At 40.1% G+C, this 20,828-nt stretch overlaps 1 protein-coding gene across 1 annotated transcript; it reads right to left on the reverse strand.

Moving 5' to 3' along the window:
• Positions 1–4,517: 4,517 nt before the first annotated feature.
• On the reverse strand, positions 4,518–20,689 carry LOC110980045 (uncharacterized). Its single transcript, XM_022236336.2, has 8 exons — positions 20,353–20,689; positions 17,480–17,644; positions 16,429–16,627; positions 16,225–16,285; positions 15,996–16,021; positions 11,763–11,840; positions 10,217–10,386; positions 4,518–8,196 (listed from the first exon to the last, which is right to left on the reverse strand). The coding sequence occupies exons 2-8, from the start codon at positions 17,590–17,592 to the stop codon at positions 6,891–6,893; spliced, it is 1,953 nt and encodes a 650-aa protein (XP_022092028.2). The 5' UTR covers positions 17,593–17,644; positions 20,353–20,689; the 3' UTR covers positions 4,518–6,890.
• Positions 20,690–20,828: the final 139 nt, after the last annotated feature.

Here is a 20,828-nt window from a genome sequence, read left to right on the forward strand (position 1 = left end):
CATTGGCGTAAGGGGGGGGGGTATACATCCCCCAACTCTTTTGGGGGAGTTGGGCAATTTTACGTGAGCATATAAGGACCATTTGCATTTTTTTTTTCGAGAAAAAAATTTGCAAGTGGCCCTCATATACTTCCGTACAATTTAATCGTCCCACATTTTTCGTGATGACAATAAAGCCGCTATTGTAAAGAATTTTCGGACTTCCCAGCAACCGAAATAAATCAGCACTCAAAATAGGAGACCAATAGAAAAGTCATCAAAATATGCCATTAAAAGAGCGAGGTTGTTTTGGCACATCTCATAGCTGGGGGGTCTGTTAGGGTTCAGATTCCACTGGAGTGTAATACATTACTTCAAATGCACAATTGTGTCATGAACATCGCCCCACATTTAGTGTCATGTGGTGTCGTCCCCCAACCCCGACTTTTCAAATTTCCATTGCTGGGCATATCAGCCCCCCCCGACACACACACACACACAAATCCCTATCCCCCCCAAAAAAAAAAATCCGGCACAAATTTACACCATTGTTCTGTTCATTCAAAAATGGACCTCAGGCATTTTTCGTTTTCCAATATAAAACAGACAAAAAAGAGACTTGTCTTTTTTAAATTGTTTTTTTAAACCTACAGAGTCAAGTCAGGAGTCTTTAAGAGATTAAGAGATCGAAACCTGTCCCCGACAATTTTTTTTTAAACTTACTTTAAAACTAAAAATTAACTTGAAGTATTGGATACGTGTCTTATAGAGATTGCTATAGATGACGACGATTTGGCTGGTGACTTTCTTGGTGTGAACCTCATTCAGTTCTGCTTCATGCATCTTATTCAGGTGGGTGCATTTATTTAAAGCGAAATATGGTGTGTTGCAACCTAGCCGAATTATTGCTAACGGTTATTGATTGACCGGTTTTCTATTGCCGACTGGCGCATCAAGTTTTCTTCACTATTCGTTTTGATAGCACACGGCCGGTAATTCGAGGTAAGGGGCATGAGTTCCAGGCGGGGGGTTTCCCCTCCCCTTCTCGGTTACCCAAATGATTCTACCATTATGCCATACAATATTGCCGTCAACTGATTCATTCCTTTTATCCACACACAGAAGTAGCTTGATGAAGTTGTCAACACTTGGCATCGAGATCTAATTCGACCATCAAGGAAGGCCCGAATGCACTTCTTGCCAGGACTGTATGACACTGTAGATTATCCCCAGAAAGATTTCGCAGGTTGAATGCAGATATAGAAATCGAACCCCTTGTGACGAAGATGTGCATAAACTCTGCTGTCGTGTTACGGCTGAGAATTTATATGATGAATTTCCCAACCACAAAGAATCAGCTGTAAACCTGTTATACAAAACAGAACTCTGCAATTACTGCTGTGTGATCTCCCCCGCTTCAGACGACGTGTTGTTTGGAAACGTTAATTTCTCCGTTCCTAAAATCCAGCTGCTACAAGTGTGTCAAGAAACTATTGAAATCATTTGAGCTATCCTATTCAGCAATTCATGTAAGTGGTGCACAACGATGCTACGACGGTACACACATGAAAGTAATCAGGTTTTACTGTCCTATGAATCAGATTCACACTCAAGAAACTTCAAAACTATGACTAACTTTTTATGAGTAACCAAGAGATTACTTTCTACCCTCAAATAATAAGATCTCATACGTCCATACTGTCACTGTGTTGAGAGCGAGAGGTTGAGAGATCGAGGCTGCCCCCGAGAAAGTTTTCAATGATTTTTCAAAATGAAATGTTAAAAATTCAAAACAATTTTTTAATTATAAAAAGTGAAAAGATCTCGGTGGTCCGATGGATACTGAACGCACCTTTCCACATTTACTTGTGTGTGTGTGTGTTGCGTACACGATATGCGTTCATGCGTTCACTGTCATGGACACAAAAATCTACCCGTTAACATAACGCATGTGTGCGTTGCGTTCAAAAAGCGCGTATGCGCGTCAACACTTGCGCCGGGCGTTCTGTATCCGTCAAAATCCGATCGCTCCTGGGACGATTTTGACGGCCGAATTAAGGCAACGCACACGTGTTATGTTAATGGAGTCGATTTTTGTGTCCGTGAAAGCGAAACGCATGAACGCATCGTGTACGCAACGCACCTAAAAACGTACATACATATGAGATATAGGCCGTGTGTACAAAATGTAAGTCGTACGTGTGATATACAAGTCGTATGTACGACATACAAGTCTTATTAGCTGTCCCTGATACAGCTGTGTATTTTGACTACTTTGGGGGCCACGGAAGGCAAACAATTCAGATGGCAAACTGAACTTAAGGCCATCATGAATTTCCAGTGAAACACACTAGGCCAATCTGTTCGTGAAAGGCACCAGGCACCAATTAACCCATCATCCGGTGGTTCAGTGACCCCGTCCACCAAACGTCAGCCTTCATCGAGTCACCTTAATATCTCGCAGGTGGACAAACTTGCGAACCGTTCACTCACTGAAAACGTACCCGCCCATAGAGTGAAATCTCGGACAGAAATAACGCTGACCATCTCGTGCGTTAGCGACCTCATGCGCTACGACTTTCTCAGCATGTGACTTATCAACAGTCAGTTTTAGTCTGCTGAGATTGATCATTCAGGACGTCGAACGACTGGAGAACGTTGCTTACTGACCGAAGTTGCCTGATGTAAAACAAACACCCCAACACCCCCAACAACCCAAACAAACAAATAAACAAACATATCTCACACCAGGTTAACAAAAATTGAAAATGCCCGATGCATCCAAACGGCTGTTTACAGACCCCACAGTTTTGTAAAAAGAGAGATTTAAAACTGCCTTAAGAAAGAATTTCTTTTTAATTTCACAAATGTTGGGAATCTATTGTTTTATATCTTTTCACTGTCAAAAATCCACGCAATTCACTCATCACCCAGTGCCCGAACACTGAGGGTGCTGGGAAGGGCTGACAGCTTCCCACTCTTTAGTGAAGAATATACGTCACACGGGATCACAGCTAATGACGCACTAGAGCATTAATAAATTGGTAAATTTCTGCCGGGAGCGCGAGTTCGCTCAATGCGTTACTCAAGCATGACAAGCGGCGGTTATCAATTCAATATTTTCTTTCGCTTCCTCACTGCTGAAAATATACTCACAACACCGTTACTCGTTCATCCAAAATTAATGAAGATAACTAATGATTTGAAATATATCGCAAAAAGACACGTGGTCAGTGATACTTAGGTCTGTTGTACATTATTTTTTAATCGTACCAAAGTGACATCTCATGTATTTATTTATTGTATGTTTATGTCCTGGATGGACGTTTTAATTCTATTTCTTTTATATTTAATTGCTAGAGTATTAAAGTGTCAAAGTGTATGTTATCTATGTATTTTTATTTTTTAATGTTTACATGTTCAGTGTTTTTATATGTGTATTTACTTATTTTTAATATCTTGTGTTTTTTTTCACAACTTGATGGGAGTGCGACCACCGTGATTTTTTACTACTCCTGTGCCCATCTTGTTCGAGATGTATTATTGGCATGAATAAATAATAAAAATAAAGATAAATTACCACACTGTGATTGTTAAACGGCCATGTTTTTATCGTCATAGCCGATACTTTGCCCGTACCAAAGCACTGCTATTACGAAATTGGCAAACCAAAAAAAATCCAATAACGCTTCCCCAACAGGAAGTGATAACCTCGCGTTCGCAGGTCGTGCACAATCCAGCCAATCATAGTGCAAAGCCATCAGCCCTTCCCACCCTGTGCTAGGCTGTTTGGGCCCTGGGCGCCGGGCGACGAGCGAAGAATTATCCTACACCTCACTCGCCCTCGCCTCGTACCATTCAAATAGCAACTCCCTTTTATCTTTAGGTCGCGCTGACAGACATACCTTCACCTGACGCCACTCAGGAACCAGACAGCAATGTGTGTTTCACTGGAATTCCAAGATAATAACCACAGTCAGTATTTTCACAAGTGTTTGTCTCATTAAATTTTTGTATCCGACACTTTTACGAAATCTGCCGCACAGGTTATTCGCACGGTTAATTTAAAATCGCGCCCTCTTTTCAGCATATGGATTGCACAATACTGAACACAGACACCCAGAATAAGCGCCATTTGTTTAGGAACCAGATAGCAATGCTTGCTTCACTCGGGTTTCACTAGATATTCAACAGCTACAGCCGCAAGAACAATTTTTCTGTTCAATTTGGCAACTGTTTACTGAATCAATTTTCATGGTATCATCTCCCTTTAAATCTTGACTCTTCAAGATGACCTACACTCTTGGAACTTAACTTTAGGAAGGTCAATTGTGGCTTCTTCGACTGGGGCATCCTCCCACACAACCTTTTAGAGGTTCGGGGCTTAATGGATCGGCCTATCAGACTCATACCTGATGATCTCACAACTGGCCCACTACACTGCTTGGTGGGGGATACAAAGGATAAATACACTTTTAAAAATAAATAGAACAAGAGATAATGTCAAGAAAAAAGCAAAAAGTGTCTCACGCATCCTATTTCCAAATTCCACTTGGGACTACCATCCAACATCTATTTCCTTTATTTCAATTCACATCACGAAAATCACGTTTACATAAATAAACATATCCTCAATAGAGGCATTCAAAATATGTGTGCATAACATTCGTAACAACACTTCACAGCCAAAACTAAACCGGAACGATAAATTCTGTCTTCCACAAGGTGGAATGTTTGTTTCCTTTGGGTATTGTGTTTCTATTTTACAGGGATCAAATGAGTAAAGAAACAATCAACCATTCTAAGTTATTCTTCTTTTCTTATCTTGGCTGAATTCCGACACTTTTTCGGAAAGCAAAGCTAAAGGGTGCAATTAGATTAAGCCTATGCGGAACAGACAGGAACACCGCTGTAGGTACCAAAAATACAAAAAATAAAGAGGCTTCTATTTTATGACAAGTTATGAAAATAAATGAATCTAAAGACACTATTAAAAATATAGATCGACCCAAAAGGCAGAAAGTTAAAACTCTTGCAAAAAAGTTTGTAATAGACAGTTTTTAAAAAGTAAAAGGAAAAAATCCACCAACCTATCTTTACTTTCTTCAACAAAAAAGAGAGAAAATAATAGATATATGCAAAAAAGGATAATCCAAGTTTCACATGACCTATTTATCACTAAACCTCAAAACATTCAGAACAATATTCTCTAAAGTACCAGAGACCGCCAGAGAAAGTGTGCAATTGCATTGAACAAAATTTCTGTTTTCTCGAAAACTACAGCATACTGGGCGGAAATACCTCACAGACTGATTGACACTTTTATGTACTTTCTTTCAAGTAAGATATTTATATTATATGGTAGTCTGATGTGGGGGGTATTAGCAATGGTGAACTACACCCTTCATGGCACACAACTTTCATCAGTAAAGAAACTATTGAAGAGTTGACAGAACATTCCTACATTTAGGTGAGCGACATTCAACTGATGTTCTCTTTTCAACTCAAATGTCTTAAGAACACACACAACACAAGAAAGGTAGAATTTATCCCATCCCTAGTAAACCATTTCAAGTTAAGGACTTTGTCACCTGACTTTACTGGAATATTTTACATTACATTACTGGAATACTGCACCCTAGAACAGCAGCTTTGCCCCACCCCAAGAATGTCCCAATTTTGATCCCTACACTGGAGGCAGCCTTACCCCTGCTACACCATTTAATTGTTAAAAAATCACTGAAGTTTCAATAAAATCACACACAAACACATTTATATACAATTTAATCAGGTGCATTGCATAATCAAGAACCGCAGAACATTAGGTCATTAGTAGCTAACGAGCTTCTCCAGTTTTCATTCACCTCTAACATCTCAAGTAACAGGACAAGGTATGCATTTTAAGTTCTATGTTCTCCATGTGCAAACAAGAATAGATGCGGGAATTTTATACCAAGCAATGGTCTCTCTTGGAATAGCACATCATGTGCATGTGCACATTCCAACAGCACAGAATCTGCAGTAGTTTTACGAAACTGCCAAGTATTCACATGTGCGTTGCATGTTGCTGGGAACGAATGACATGTAAGTTGCACCAGCCTCTCTTTTTCTTGCTGTTAAGAGGGCAGTTGTGGTACTCAGGGAGGTCAGGTTGCCTTCTACTTGTGCAACCTGGGTTCAAATCCCAACTGCCCTGGTTTTCAGTACCTACCCAATTAAAAATATGTATTTGAGGATTTACCTCCCTCCTCCCTTTAAAACTGAACATTTCTTCACTGTTTTCTCTGCCAGGGCCCCTAGGGAGGTCACTTCATTTTGGCAACTGGTAGAGACTAGCTTGGTCAAATAAATATTGGCTTGGCAAGGAAATGCAGCGTTGAAATCAAGACCTACGATCATTGCAAGTCTATCAAAAATTATCTGCTCTCAAATTACGCTGCAATGATGACACAGGTATTCTTTAGTCATTTGTTACAAATACAATAACAACTTTATGAACTTGTCAGCTTTGGCACTTAATACAGTTTTCTAAATTATGCACGGAAGACTTCAAAATGACAAACCAAAGTGAAAAACTGAATTATTTTTTATCATCAAGCAGCCCTGATTCGACCCATGCACAAGAGATTTTCAGTCACACGCACAGCACGCAGTTTTCACTCAGTGCTTTGTTTTGCATGCAATCTTATTCCCGAGCACCAAAATTGTTCAGGCCAAATGTCAAAATGCAACTCAGCCTCCGGCATCGACTGCATCCCTGAGCTCAGATCCGTTTAAAGGCCTTGAGTCAAAATTACCAAAGGCCGGGACCCAGCTGCCAAGAGACACAACTATGGGAGGCCACACGGGTAGGTTCCACAGAACCTATAACAGCTCATGCAAAGGACTAAAGTGGAGGATACAGCAGCAATTCACCTCTTGTTACTGCTCTTTTGCTTGGCTTTCAGCTTTGCAGACTTCACTCTGATCGGCTTGGGGTTCATCTTGGCAGCGCTGGTGCTGATCGGTTCGTCTGTCAGTGAGCGCCTCCGCTGTGATGTGAAGCTCTTCCCAGGCAGCATAGAGTCGCGCCCGCGGCTCTTCAACCTGGAGCCACTGCTCGAAGAAGCTGTCTTTGGTCGGGAGGATTGATCGCCACTTGCCCCGACCGCGGATGATAACTCCAGATTAGCCAGGTCCTCTGAGGCTTTCAAGGCCACAGCTGAGATGGGTCGTGGTTTACGTACCATCTGCCTAGCACTGCTGAAGGTCGCGAAGGCAGACTTGGGACGCCCTAGAACAGCAGTATTGGTATTTGCAGTGGATTTCCGATTAGATGTTCGGCCTGTGGTGCAGCTCTTACAGGATTTAGGTCTGGGAGGGGACTCCGCCTCTTCTGCTTGTCTGGGCTGCCGGATATGTAAATGATAGCCAAATTCTGTGCAGGAGCCCTGGCAGTATGCCTGTTTACAGTGACAGCATCCCCCACTGGGTGGGTCACGCTTGATCTTGCATTCCCCTGCGCACAGCGGCTGCAGACAGTCAGGTGAACAATTTCTACTCTGCCTGGATCTGGCTAAGGCACTCTGTGCTCGCTCTGTGGGGAGAGCTGCTGTGGCATTCCAACCTTTCCTCACCTGTGTGGCTGATGCTGCTCTCTTCGGTGGAGCCAACCTTTGACTTTTCTCCCATTCAGCACTGGTGATCTGCAGCCGCTCCATCTCGATCAGCCGGTCAATGAGCTTCTCCTCGACACCGTCCGGCACTGCTCGTATGGCGTGCCGCCAGTCCTCCTTGAGTAGGCTCAATTCCAGTAAGTCCAGGTAGCAGTAGGGCTTACTTAGTGCCTCTGGGAATGGATCCTGCTTCTTCTTGCCGGCGCTGGAGCTGTGATATCGAAACATCCCCCGGTAATTGTCCACGTCCAAGTCTTCTGGTGGCAGGTCAAAGTTTGGTGGGGTCCTCACCCGATACTTGTGTGAACTGACCTCAGAGTCCTCATCAGACTGATTCTTTTCAGCATCAACGATTTCCGGTTTTCCGTCATTTGAAACAATATCAAAAGGCCCCGGGTGAGATGCGTCAGAGTCTATTTGTTTCCCATCACTAAGGGCACCGATTATTCTTGGGGTGAGCTGGTCAAACTCGGCTTGTCTGCCGTTGAGGGCAGAAGTGGAATGTGGTCTCAAGACCGGTTGCTGCTGTTTAGGCCTCACAACAACGGAAGAGTGTGGTCGTCTGAAACAAAAAAATTAGAAATTAAAATATTACAGCAGGAAAGGTCTACATGCAAAATTCTAAAAAGCGAGATTTTACTAAAATGAGTATCTCAAAATCAGTTGTAAATGAATGAATTATATTAAACAAAACAACACACTCAAAAACCCAATCAAAATGAAATTACTTTGAAAACAAATTTCTATGACATAACAATGTGCGAGAGACTTCAAGGATTCAAGGTACGGCATCAATACTGCATGTGCACGAGACTTTTCTTGATGGGAGCTGAAAGAGACATTTTATATTTAACTCCATACATTTTTTCTCAGTCCCTTCAAGAGGGTTGCCGTAATCTTTGGAATATAAGCCGCGGCTTATACGTTGATTCTTACGCTGAAAAATGTCTTTGCAGCTTATATGCCAGGTGGCTCATACGGCAAACTCTGAAGGATTAAATCAGTCATAAAAGCCGTGCATACCACGAGCAGGTAGTGCAATCATATTTTCATTGGTAACCGTTTACATCCGGTAACTCGAACCTTGGGTGATAAATAAAATTCAAGTTGTCCGGATTTCGAGTTAATGCAAGTTCCTGAGCCATAGAGTCACGATAAGCACATGTGTACGTAATCACAATAAACTTCACTTGCTTTGGTGATTATTTCCTGCTTTTTATTCATTCTTGTGGTGTGTTTTATAAACACAAATATTATTTTACTAAGTCCTTTTCCCAAGTCCTTTAAACCTAAAGGTTTCTTTTAACTGACGAATAACAATAACCACGGTGTACTACCTTCAGGTAGCAAATCTTTTGTCTTTTCACCAATTGTGTTCCGAGTGAAATGCCACGCTGCAGCACCGAACTTCGGGTTTGTTTTCACTTGGGTTTTCCAATGACATCACTTTCTGTGGTCAAGTGGTAATCAGAAAGAGTCAGCGATTGGACTGTCCACGAACGGGTCTGTGGTAGCAGTCAGGCTAGCCCGAAAGTGAATGCGTGCAGAGCATGTGCTATGCAACATGCATGCAACACAAGCAGTTCCATGTGAAAAGAACATGTGCTTCATGCTTGGCAATGTCGACTCAAACTATTAAGTCTCGCAGTGGACCTTCGCCTTCTATTTTTAAGCAATTTGGCGGTGTTTTTTTTATTGTTGTCACAAAAACTTTCAGATAAGCGGATGTAGTGGTGTGGATATTTTGAGTTATGGAGGTAATTTTGCACATAAAAGCCTATTCTTTAGGCAAAAATAAGTAGGCCTACAAGATAAAATGGACTTTCCACTTAACCATCTTCGAGTTATCGAGATTTTACTCCACATCTCTGTCCGCGTAACTTGCGCGGCCCATGCACACAGGACAATCATCAAGCCTGCCAAAATTGGTCATTTTCGAGGACTTCAATTTATTTTTAACAGTGGCACTCCTTCGCACTCTGCTTTCTCTTATTAGGATTGTACATGTAGTGGAACCATTGACGTACATGCACTGTACTGGCACTTCAGCATGCAGCATGACAATCTTCATGGTTGGATCATTCATGTTGTTAGCGCCATGATGCGACTTATACACCAGTGCAGCTTATACACTGACTTTAAATCTTAATTTGCCGTTCTTTGCGTGCTGCAGCTTACACACCGGGCAGCTTATAGCCTGAAAATTACGGTACTACTCTAGTTATGTATGTGAAGTTTAAGCAGAGTACATTCGACTCTTCATTTATAAATCACCCAGCTGATTTGCCGCTTTGTGGGTGAGAACATTGGCAGTTTTGATATTCAATCTATAGTGTATAGTAGTGATAGTTGCAGGCTAAGAAATGGTTGAAAAAGACTATTTACTCATTGGCAAAAAGGTACGGAATAATAGAAACATTTCAACTTGGCGCAAAATCATACCATTCAACAGAAGCTGGTCATACTTGCTATTGCACATGAACCTGTGCGCAGACGCAGTGTTATCGTTCCTATGTAAAAATATCACTCTTGCGTGGAGTGATAAAAAATTGCATCCCTACTGTGTTGCAAAGAGATCTAACCTTCTGTTTGACCTCTTGACTGGTGTGCACGGGACTGCTAACCCCTGATCGATGACCGCTGCCTCCCCTGCGGGTGCTGAGCTAATGCTGGGTGCTTGATGGGGTAAGCTTGCAGCTAGCTGGGAAGGGCGTAAGGTCCGCACCATCCTGTCTCCACTTGAGTAGAAGCTCTGGTGATTTCAACAAAATCAAAGTTATGCAACAGATGAGACAGTGGCAATTTCTGATTGTAAACCTACAAGTCTACAGCAAGCCCCAAACATATCTCTCCATTCACCAGGTGATCCCATAATCGATGACCTCTGTGGAGAAAGGGGGTATGATGCTCCTTGACTGACTCTCTGACCAGTTTAAGTTCCAATGATTGTATCTTAAACCAGCTACTGTATGATAGCGAAGCTTGGCAAGAGGAGACAGGATACCAGGCAATCAGAAAAAAAGGAGAAAATAAAATGACACAAATACTAATAAATTTAAGTAGATTTTTGAGTTGTGTTTTCCTTTGATGAATGGGATAGCTACTAATAAGCTGGGTCAAGTCAACCCAACTCAAACATTCAACATTCTTACTCTTCAACAGACTTGATTGTTATGTTTCAACTGTGAATAAGCCATGGCCCCCTTCCATCCTATGAAAAAATTGTCAGCATGCCAGGAATATGAAATGGACAGTTAAATTTATGCTTCGCAGGCCAGATGAGTAAGGGGAAGAAAGTAATGCAAGTCAGTGCTGTACATTACAACCACACGGTGTACATAAGTCATTGTTGTTACATTTTGGTGTCTATTTTTTCATGCACAATCAATATAATTCCGTGCCCTGTTTACTTTTTATAAAATGCAAACACTGTGGACAACTGTTGACCATTTCCGATCCACCTGTTGCCCAGTTGAGGAGGGGCAGCAAGTGGTGTCTACCACCAACTGGAAAGATCCACACAATGCAAATTTATCTGACTACAGTGCTACAAAATGTGCCTTTGTGTTTCAAATAACCTTATTTTCAATGCCTGTTTCTGTTTTAGAGGTTCTGGATACCTTGTTGGTTTTTATACTGCTACAAATATCTTTCCATTTTCCGCACAAGACTGGCATCATTCCAGAGGGAAAAAGTCAGTGTTACATTTCTTTGTGCATATGTGCTATTAGATTTTTACTATTTTGCTTTTCTTTGATGAATCATTGTGCAACTGTATGACAAAATGCCAACAAGCAACCTTTTCCCAGAAATGTTTTAAATGAGCCAATTTTGGATTCACAATTTGAACAGAAAAATCTATAAACTGAGCATCATCTTGGCTCAGTGACATCCCAGTAACACTATTGTCTATTAATAGAAGACTTAACAATTTGATTTGTTTAAACCTCATTGATGTATCTCAATTTCAATACAATTATCCCAAAAATGATGTCAACTTGTTTTCATACACTGAAAAAAGTATAAACTTTCGCAAAAAGTGAATCATTGGCATTGCAAGGATCCTTTAAATGTGAAGTAAATTAGCGAGACAAGTAAGCATAGAAACAACAATAACAACAAACAAACCTTAAAACCAGTGCCATGGTACTTGCTGATTTGTTGATTAACCTGATGTACCTGAGCTGATAACTTACGGAATGTGTCCTGTCAAAGAAAGGGTGAATGTACAAAGTACAAGAAATATTGAGAAATAAAACAGAAAGCGAAAAATCTCATTCCAAGACATTCAACAAGGCATTTCCTTAATTGCTTTCAACATCGTATTTTTGAAACACTTCTTATGTGATCATTTACTTTTGGTGGTATAAACCCATATACATGTGTCTCTTGCAACACTGGCAAAAATCGTAAATGATTGCAAACTTCTACTTCCCTACTTCTAAAACACGGTACCAAAGACAAAGGTTTTTAAGCGATTTTTCCCATTTAACCAAAAATCTCAGTACTGTTTTTTTTGTTTTTTTTCGTTTTGTTTTGGGTTGAGTTGTTGTGCTTCTGATACTACCTGTAGCGATTTATAAAATAAATTAACAGAATTCATGTTGGACTCTTGGACAGCTAGAAAAGCCACAGCGAACAAAACAAATGCACCTCTTAGAAATGTAAGGATGCTGAATTTGGTCACTTACTGGGCAAAGTTAGAGCTCACGATTCAACTCATATGACCTATGATTTTGACCAAGGCTTGTAATTTGATACTCAGACTTAAGCTCAGGTAACTTAAAAGCTTGTCATTTGTTATTGAAGCCAAAGAATCTATCATCCAATGAAATGTGTTTTGTGTTGATGACAAACACTATTATTTTCATATTGTCTTAGGTACGAACTTTAAGAAATTCTTTCATTTCCAAACAAATGTTAATTCACAAAATATTAGTTTGCACAGATACAAGAGGCAGAACCACAATTCATTAATATGGGATACTTTGGTAATTGTTTTCAATATTGATCATGGGCATGGCGCTAAACTTAACACAAGGCATGATCAATATCTGCCACATCTGCTTTGAAACATGTGTTCAACACAAAGTCGCTTCTTCAGTACAGCTGTGGCCATTTATTCCTGCTCTGTAAATAACAGCGATTCAAAAGCTTGTTTGCTTTTGATTAAGGTTAGGAAGTGGTACAGTATTCACAAAAAAACATGGTTTGAGAGTGGACGGTCCCCTCAATATTAGCTTAAATCGATTATAACACACCTTGTGCCGGTGTTTTAATCCTGGTTGGCTGAAACATGGTCAAATGGGGTTCACTAATATAGGCTAAAGTATGAAATTTGTATCAATGTGACCTGGATGAGTGCAAAGACATCATGAGCACGTAACCTCAAGAGTGCAGAGCCTGGTCAGGTACTGTATTCAAAATTTTTCACAGGTTACAGCGCCCTCACATGACAAGAACAGTGAACAGCAATCCATGGAAAGTAAAAGTGTTCCTGTAATTGTTGAATTGCTTTTTTGAGTTGCTAATAAGATATCAGTTTAACCAAAACAGTTCAGTTATAAACCCAGAAGAATTCAAAACAATAATAGCACCGAATTTCTATTTGCAAAAGCAAACCTGTCTGCATTTGTTATAACGATATCTTGTGTCGTAAAGTTATCTCAAATATCAGTTTATTTTAATGTCAAAAATGTAGCTGACAAGATGGACCTGGATCCAGAACCAAAACTTTTTTGGGGGGGGGATGAAATTGTTTGGGGATCCAAAAATGCCGACACTTCTTTGTGGCTTTTCTGAAGGGTGAGGGTTATTTTGGGACTTTTTACATGCTTCTCGAGGGGAAAGGGAAGTGAAAAAAGTGAAGATAAAAAGTCCCCTAAAATTGTTTTTCCCAAAAGCCTCGTAACAAAAAATGAAAATTGCTCACGGGGGTTGGGCCATAGTTCCTACTGGCCCTCGATCCCCACCCCCAATTTGCCAGTTCAGGTCACACCGTCAATAAAGGATGATAGAGAATGTGTGCAACAGCGCAATAACATGAAAATGATGCTTTCAGATAGACTTTAAGCAAAATTGTGTTTTGACAATGAACGCATGCATGTACCTTGGCTTCAGAAAGCCTGAAAAATACTTCTCCTCGGATTTACTGAAATTTCCCAAGATGTCACACAAGGCATCTCTGGAAAAAATCTCTTCAAAATAACATATTGCAGAGAGGATGAATAAGGACAAAGGGTATTTATTCCTTCTACTATCTTTAAGTTAAGTGGGAATTTTTAACAAGAGTGGTTGATCTGTTTGGGATTGCTAAAAGGGATGCACTCAACCATTCAATGCAAACACGTGGAAATAATTGTCTGAACAAATACCCTTACATTTGTATCCTTGAGGGAATTTGCTTTGTTCTCGTGTAGAAAAACTTTGCGTGTGAAGTACAGTTTTCTCATTGCTTCCATTTAGCCCCGAATCATTCTCCTTGACTGAATGTCGACCGAACGTCCCTCACATAAAATGCTTTAATTTGTGATGGATAAGCACACTTTGAAAATTCCTTGTTCCTAGAGTAAATTCCAAATATCAGTTTTGCAAAATTCTTCTGGGGTACCGTTTTAGTATGCCACAAGTACAACAAATGTTCCTTGTGGGGTACTTCCCACTGTTCTGGTACCCCATAAGGCACCCTAAACACACATCAGCATGCATGGGTGTTGCAAGAAAAAATGCTTCCTATATACACATGTACTTTTAAGACAGCACCATCAGCCTGATAACCTCAAAGCAAAGCATTTTGAGCTCAACTACATCACAAAAAAAAAAACTGGACTGCTACAAAAATAAAGTGCTTTTTAAAAAAATGACTTCTAAAATTAATGGATGGAGGACTGTATGCTTTAAAAAAAAACACGAGGTTTCCATTTTATATTGCATGCTGCTGTATCCCATTTGTTGTGTCTGCCAAATGAAGTCTTGAACAAACAAACCCCCCAGAGTATCAGGTTGTATTCACAACTGTGTTTGCTTCAAAGCAGATGGTGAAGACATTTTCACTGTAGCTTAATTACATAATTAACTAACCCACTACATGTGCATGAATTCTCGCCCCTAGGCTGGTTGTTTTGAAGAGTTCGGGTGATGAGGAGTTGTCAAATTACTTCAACCTTCCTACTTTTGAACTGTTTGTCATTAGATATTATTGCATGCAGACAAAAATGTCTCTGGCTCAGTACCACAATGTTCTTATGACAGTCCAGTGATTTGGGGCAAACACTTGTACTCTTAGGGTCTTATTCTGAATTTGAAATATTTTATTGAAATAAACATGTTCCATACTGTTTCATTTACATGTATTTAACTCTTTTGGGGGCAATACAAATTTCAACAAATCTTCTTGCCTGATTTTATGGTTAAAGCAATACTTTCAATAAGGACCTTTTAGGGCAATTTTTTAATACAGACTTTTCAATAGGACTGACATGACAAATTACTGACCATTTTCTTGCACCTGGATGTCAGTAAGTCTGAGTCAAAATAAGTTGTAAAAATAAGTGACTGTTGCAAAATAAGTGACTTTATGGGCTTCAAATTCAACCCCATTGACTCAGTAAACCCATCAGAACTTTCTTCTTTTCACAGAGCTGTTCTCCCCCAAGTCCCAAGCTTTGAGATGGCAAGAAGGAAAATGTCAGTTCGGGATGGGGGGGGGGAGGAGTGATCAGGATACCGTCCACAGCAGTAAGGTAGTGACTACGCCATACAACCACCCTGGCTGGAAATGAACTAGGGCCATCGTTGGTGGAAGGCAGAGAACACACAGCTGCCAAAGACCTGACAGTCCTGCAGTTAATCAGTAAATTTTAGTATGTGTCCTACTGATAGAGCTACGAGGAAAAAAATCCCACTTTTCCATTTTGTCCCACTATTCCAATTTTTTTCTTCTTGCTTTGGTGAATGCAATAAAAGATGTTCTAAAATGTGACGTTTAAAATTTGTCATTCCTGTTTGTAACTGGATTGGTTTCCTTGTTATTTGCCGTTGACCAAGTGCTTATTTCATTTTCCTTCAGCATGGCCTATGTATTAATATAGCAAACCACAGTAAAAAGCCATCTTGGAGGTGGCACTAAGCTCACATACAATGCACATATGAGCAATTCCTAAATTTGTAATACACACGGATTTTGGCAACCCTATCAGTTGGATGAGCATCATATCCATGGACTGCATTTAATACTTGTGAGCCCAAAGTCTCAGGAGGTCTTTTAGGACCAGACTGTAATATGAGGTTTTCAAAACACAGGGAGAACGGACTGTTTTTAGATTAAAATAAGCAACATTAAAAAAAAAAAAAAGAACTCACCTGTGTTATTTTATACAGAGTAAGATCTGTTGATAAAAAGGAATCAACAAAATAAAAGTGTTCATAAATCTTGCCATATTTCATTATATGTAACCAAACAAAATTTTATTTCTTTTCAAGGTTCCTTTAATTCTTGACAATAAACGAGAATGAGGAAATTTAAAATCAATTGAAAGCAGAGAAAATAAAATATACTTTTGGTTGAAAAAGACCAAAACAAGTTCCTTACCGTTTTGGTCATTTTCACGCTCCTGTTGAAAATTTGTCCAGGTTTTCCACTTGTAGGTTGTCTTGAAAAAAGAAATGACCACATACAAATTTAGAAAATGAAAAATTTGTGTAATAAATCTTAACTTTTATTGAAAACTGGGTTTAAAAAATTATATGTAAAAATAATACGGTCTGCAAATGGTAAAAAATTATTTACTCTCACCTGATCTAGGCCAGCGTGCCTGGATGGTGTTAGACTCAACTGTTGGGAGACCTTCTTGGGAGTCTGTTGACTGTGTGACACCAATAAACCTTTGCCACGGCAACCCTGGAGCTCATAATCTCTGCCATGCTTTGGGCGAGGGCTGACCGTCCCTGGATGAGCAGTCTTGTTCCTTCTCCGTGACTGTTGGAATAACCTCCTAATGATGGCAATTGCAAAAAAATTGTTTGCAGCAATGTCATTTGAGGGGAGTCAGGTTGGCATAGTGGTTCTTTCCTCACCTTTCACCTCAACGGCCAGGGTGCAATTCCTGGCCAAGTCTACATGAGGATTGGGCTTTCAGTCTTTACCTAATTCCCCGAGTTTTCCTCAGAATATTCCTCTGAGGTTTTATCTCCTACCTCTAAAACTGTAACTTCTTCTCACCGTCTCTTCTGTACAGGTTTCTTTAGGTTTATGCGCAATGGTGCCTAGAGCACTCTGTTGAGGAGCCTTGGTTTCATTACCAGAAATGCTTTAACGATAATAGTCTGGGTGTATTTACAGGGTAAGGGCAGGAAAAGAGGAGGGAATGGACAGGTCAAATATTTTTCAGTTAATACTCCTTTGGCACACATTTGTATCAAAATGGATTTTGCTAAGTTCTAAACAATTCCATCAGAACACAGGATTACCTCAAAAGGAAAAATCGTACATGTTTGAAGTAAGAAATTCACAGTCATAGTGCAACAAGGAATTCTGTACTTCGGTAAAATCAGTCGATCTGCAAGACCGGGCAATCATGTTGCGCTATCAATCGATCCTCTATGAAAACTCTGAATTTACTTCCTTCTACAAAAACAATCTTTCACAACCACGAATTTGAAAGAAAAGGCAATCAACAGAAGGCAGAATTATTGGCAAATCACTCAGTAAGATTGATAGATTCCGCAAAGATCAAGTGATCACGCAGATCGATTGACTGCATCCAGTAGCAGAACCTAAATTTTTTTTGTGACATTTTCCTCCTTTTATTGTGCTTCCGTCCTTGTGTTTTTTCAATAAAACATACCCCTGAAATCCCCTTTTTGTTTGCTTGTTGGGATCTGGTGCAGGCCAGCTCTGGCTGTAGACTGCACTGAGAAAACTCATGTTAGGCCCTGATATTCCTAACGTCATCCTCATTTATGGCAGTGCAGTGGCAATACTGCATGGGGTTATTCAAACTGAACATTGCCTGGAAGAAAACAAACATGTGATTAAGACTTCACAGATACATGTATTCATACTTTGCTTTACTCTGATGGATCACTTTCCATTCCCCTTGGTCTATGCCAATCAGTGATGTTACATTAAACTGGAATTTTCACCCTGCAATCTGGAACATACTTTCTGGGTGTATGAAATGGCCATAATTCTTGGGGAATTAGACCTGAAAAAGCAAACACTTTTACTAGCATTTTTTCAGACATCAATAAAAGAGATGGGCCACCAGGAGATCAAAATTTGCGACACCTGCATATTTTTATTCCTCGTAGCCCACCAAATATTATATTAAATTATAAGATGCATTTGACAGTTGTTACTTCAAAATTACAGTTGGGGCAAAAACCCTTGAAGTCCTTCCTTGCAAGATTAGTAAATTTAAGGATACAAGGCACAATTATTCCCACTCTCGTTCTCTCAGCAAAGGGTATCTTCAAGCAGACGACTGAAAACCAAGTCAATTACAAGTCAACTGGTACATTTATCACAAAGTGAGGCTATATTGTTTCCCTTAAAAAGCAATATTCATTCTTTACTTATTCATACGGAAAGTGCTTTAAAGACCTTTGTAGAAACCATTCCCCGATACCGCGATAATAGAAACTCCATGTCCACCTCTGCTCGCAAACGATGTGCACAGAAAGTTTCTGAGCCATCATAGAGGAATATAAATTGAACCACAACCACATCAAGGAAAAAGGTAAGAGTTAAAACAACAATAAGGATAGGATAATTCAGGGAAGTTAACGATCAGGAAATGTGGTATCGATACAGTAATTATCGCAATAGAACTTTGGGCCTACATCACTTATAGTCTGAGTAACTAGGACCCTGCAAATCGCATTTCAACACTGACATTGTCAACCATGTTCAAATGTTACAAGAGGTAATTCATAGGGTCTTATATGTAGGCCTAGGCCTGATTCTTTAACTTGGGCTCTATCGTACGTGGCGGTATAGTCACCACCCAAATCTGAATTTTGGTGTAAATCTTAACAATCATGTATTTTTGTTCTGTTTTCAGGTTATAATAAGATACTTTGATAAGTTTACTTCCATTTTGACGTGGTTTACTCTTCCTTGACATGAAGATTTCTTTCTGATGATAAATTTAAATCAGCCACACTTAGGTGGCCACTTTAGGGCGGAATGTGTGTTAGTTTGCCATTACATTAAATGTGCCTGTTATTCTGGAAAATCAATAGCACAGTGATTAACTGCATACCTTTTAGTTTAATCAGTGCAAACCATTCGATACCCCTCCAGCAAAATGGAGGGGGGGATGTATTTACTACAAAAGCCATATGAGAATGGGTCACATGCACTGCTATGGGCAGAGCCTCATTTTCACTCATAAATCCCTGGGCAAATACATTTATAAATGCACCCCGTGCTACACAATGTCGGCAATGCAAAGGGGTGAAAATCTTAGTTACCTGCATTCTGCATGGGACAAAAGCACATTTTAAGGGAGGGGGACCAGTAGCCAATAAATTTGACGAAGGGAACCACAGTTCTTTATTGGAAATATGGTTAGAGAAAAAGCCTACTTACGTACGCATGGTTTTGGACATACATGCACCGATACACTTAAACAAACGGTCTGTGTCAATAAAAATACACACATTGTAATTTTTTGCAAGCTGCCCTAATTTCGCCAGACATCAGAGTTTCAACAGTTGCAAAGTCGCCATAACAAATAATACCATTTAAAATAAGATTACACTTGGGAAACCCTGCCTACTGCCTCTTAAAAACAATCTATGGGCATAGCGGAGTAAATCTGAAGATGAAATTGCAATGCTCAACACTTCTATCTTTTTAAAGAAGCCAATTTCACGTCTTTAAATCACATGCATCCTTATTTTCACATCCGTTGGGTTAAGAAATTTGACACATCACCACAACAGACAGAAACAGGAAAATAAACTTGGAAGTAACATTAATTCTTGTGCACTGTTTTAAGCCAGACGCCTCCTGTGTATGCAGTTTATTCATTGTATGCCTGCAACTATTCGGGGGTTATCGGTCAGTCTGAAGCCCCAATCCGATTTTTAATATTGAAACATGGGTTAAAGCCGGCTACCAGTCACAGCCTCCATGTAACAGGTGTGCAACAGACCCTCACTGGAAATCGCACACGCGTAGTGTGTGCACCCAGCTTGGATTCCTATATGTGTGTGAACTTTGCAACTCGAGAATGGACGAATTGCATCTACAACCGTGAAAAACAGGTGTCTCTGAAAGTATTTTCCTTTATTTTGTAGTCCATGGTTTGTTCTGAAATTCCTTAACCCCCCCATGGATAGATAAGGTCATGAAGAACACGTAAACCTGAAATCAGTTTCTTCAACAAGGTAAACCAAGAACAAATTAGAACCAAATATTTGGTTAAAGTTGTACACAAGTCTTGGAACCTGCACGTCAGTTGTAATGTAACGAAGACTGGCGTCCAACCTGGGCTAATATGGGTAAGGGATGTGGTGACTTTTACTGTCGTGCACATTTTGCTCGGTCTACAGGTTGAGCATGCTGACAGGCTTAGGCTAGCTACCTAGGCCCCCTAGTTGTATTTTGCACTTTTTGCAGGCTAGTCATGCTAGTCAGTTGCAGATCACTAGTGAGAACCCGAATTTGATAATCTGTACGATCAAACATGATGTAGTAGTACAGACTCACCTGCACACCGCTCTCGAGTTTTCTCAGACTCTGAGCTTGAAATAACATACTTGAAGCTGATTTTACAACGCCATGAACGGTCCAGAATTACGGTCCAACAGGCAACACAGATTGACAGATAGGCCTGTTTATAACACAAGCTCACGTTACAAGAACAATTTTAGGCCCCAACTATTTGTTTTCCATTACTGATATACAAGGTAACTATTATGACAAGGTAATTTGTAAAGTCCAAATGGCCTTGTTATGACAGTGTTCCACTGTAGGCCAAGGCTACTTAAAAGAAACAAAAAGTTGTAGTTGTACGCCCCACTTAGTGTAAGCGTACTCCGTTGCCTTGGCGCTATTTAATTAACTGTAGTCTGGAGCACGAGACTTTATCCACGTATCTCAACAACATGCGTAGAGTAAGAGCGGCAAATACCAGATTACATCTATGCGCCGCGCGCCACCAAGTGACGATACAGGGGAATTAA

This window comes from Acanthaster planci, linkage group LG06 (assembly GCF_054643075.1).
Source record: "Acanthaster planci isolate LZ-2023a linkage group LG06, COTS_SCS, whole genome shotgun sequence".
Lineage (NCBI taxonomy): Eukaryota > Metazoa > Echinodermata > Asteroidea > Valvatida > Acanthasteridae > Acanthaster > Acanthaster planci.

Bases quoted from the DNA above. Each gene is read 5' to 3' on its own strand.
- LOC110980045 (XM_022236336.2), bottom strand. From the start codon at position 17,592: ATGAGGATGACGTTAGGAATATCAGGGCCTAACATGAGTTTTCTCAGT. The intron at 16,022-16,224 runs GTAAGGAACTTG...TTTTATCAACAG, and splicing joins GCGTGAAAATGACCAAAACG to ATCTTACTCTGTATAAAATA. The intron at 11,841-15,995 runs GTGAGTTCTTTT...TTTCTTTGACAG, and splicing joins CTCTGTATAAAATAACACAG to GACACATTCCGTAAGTTATC.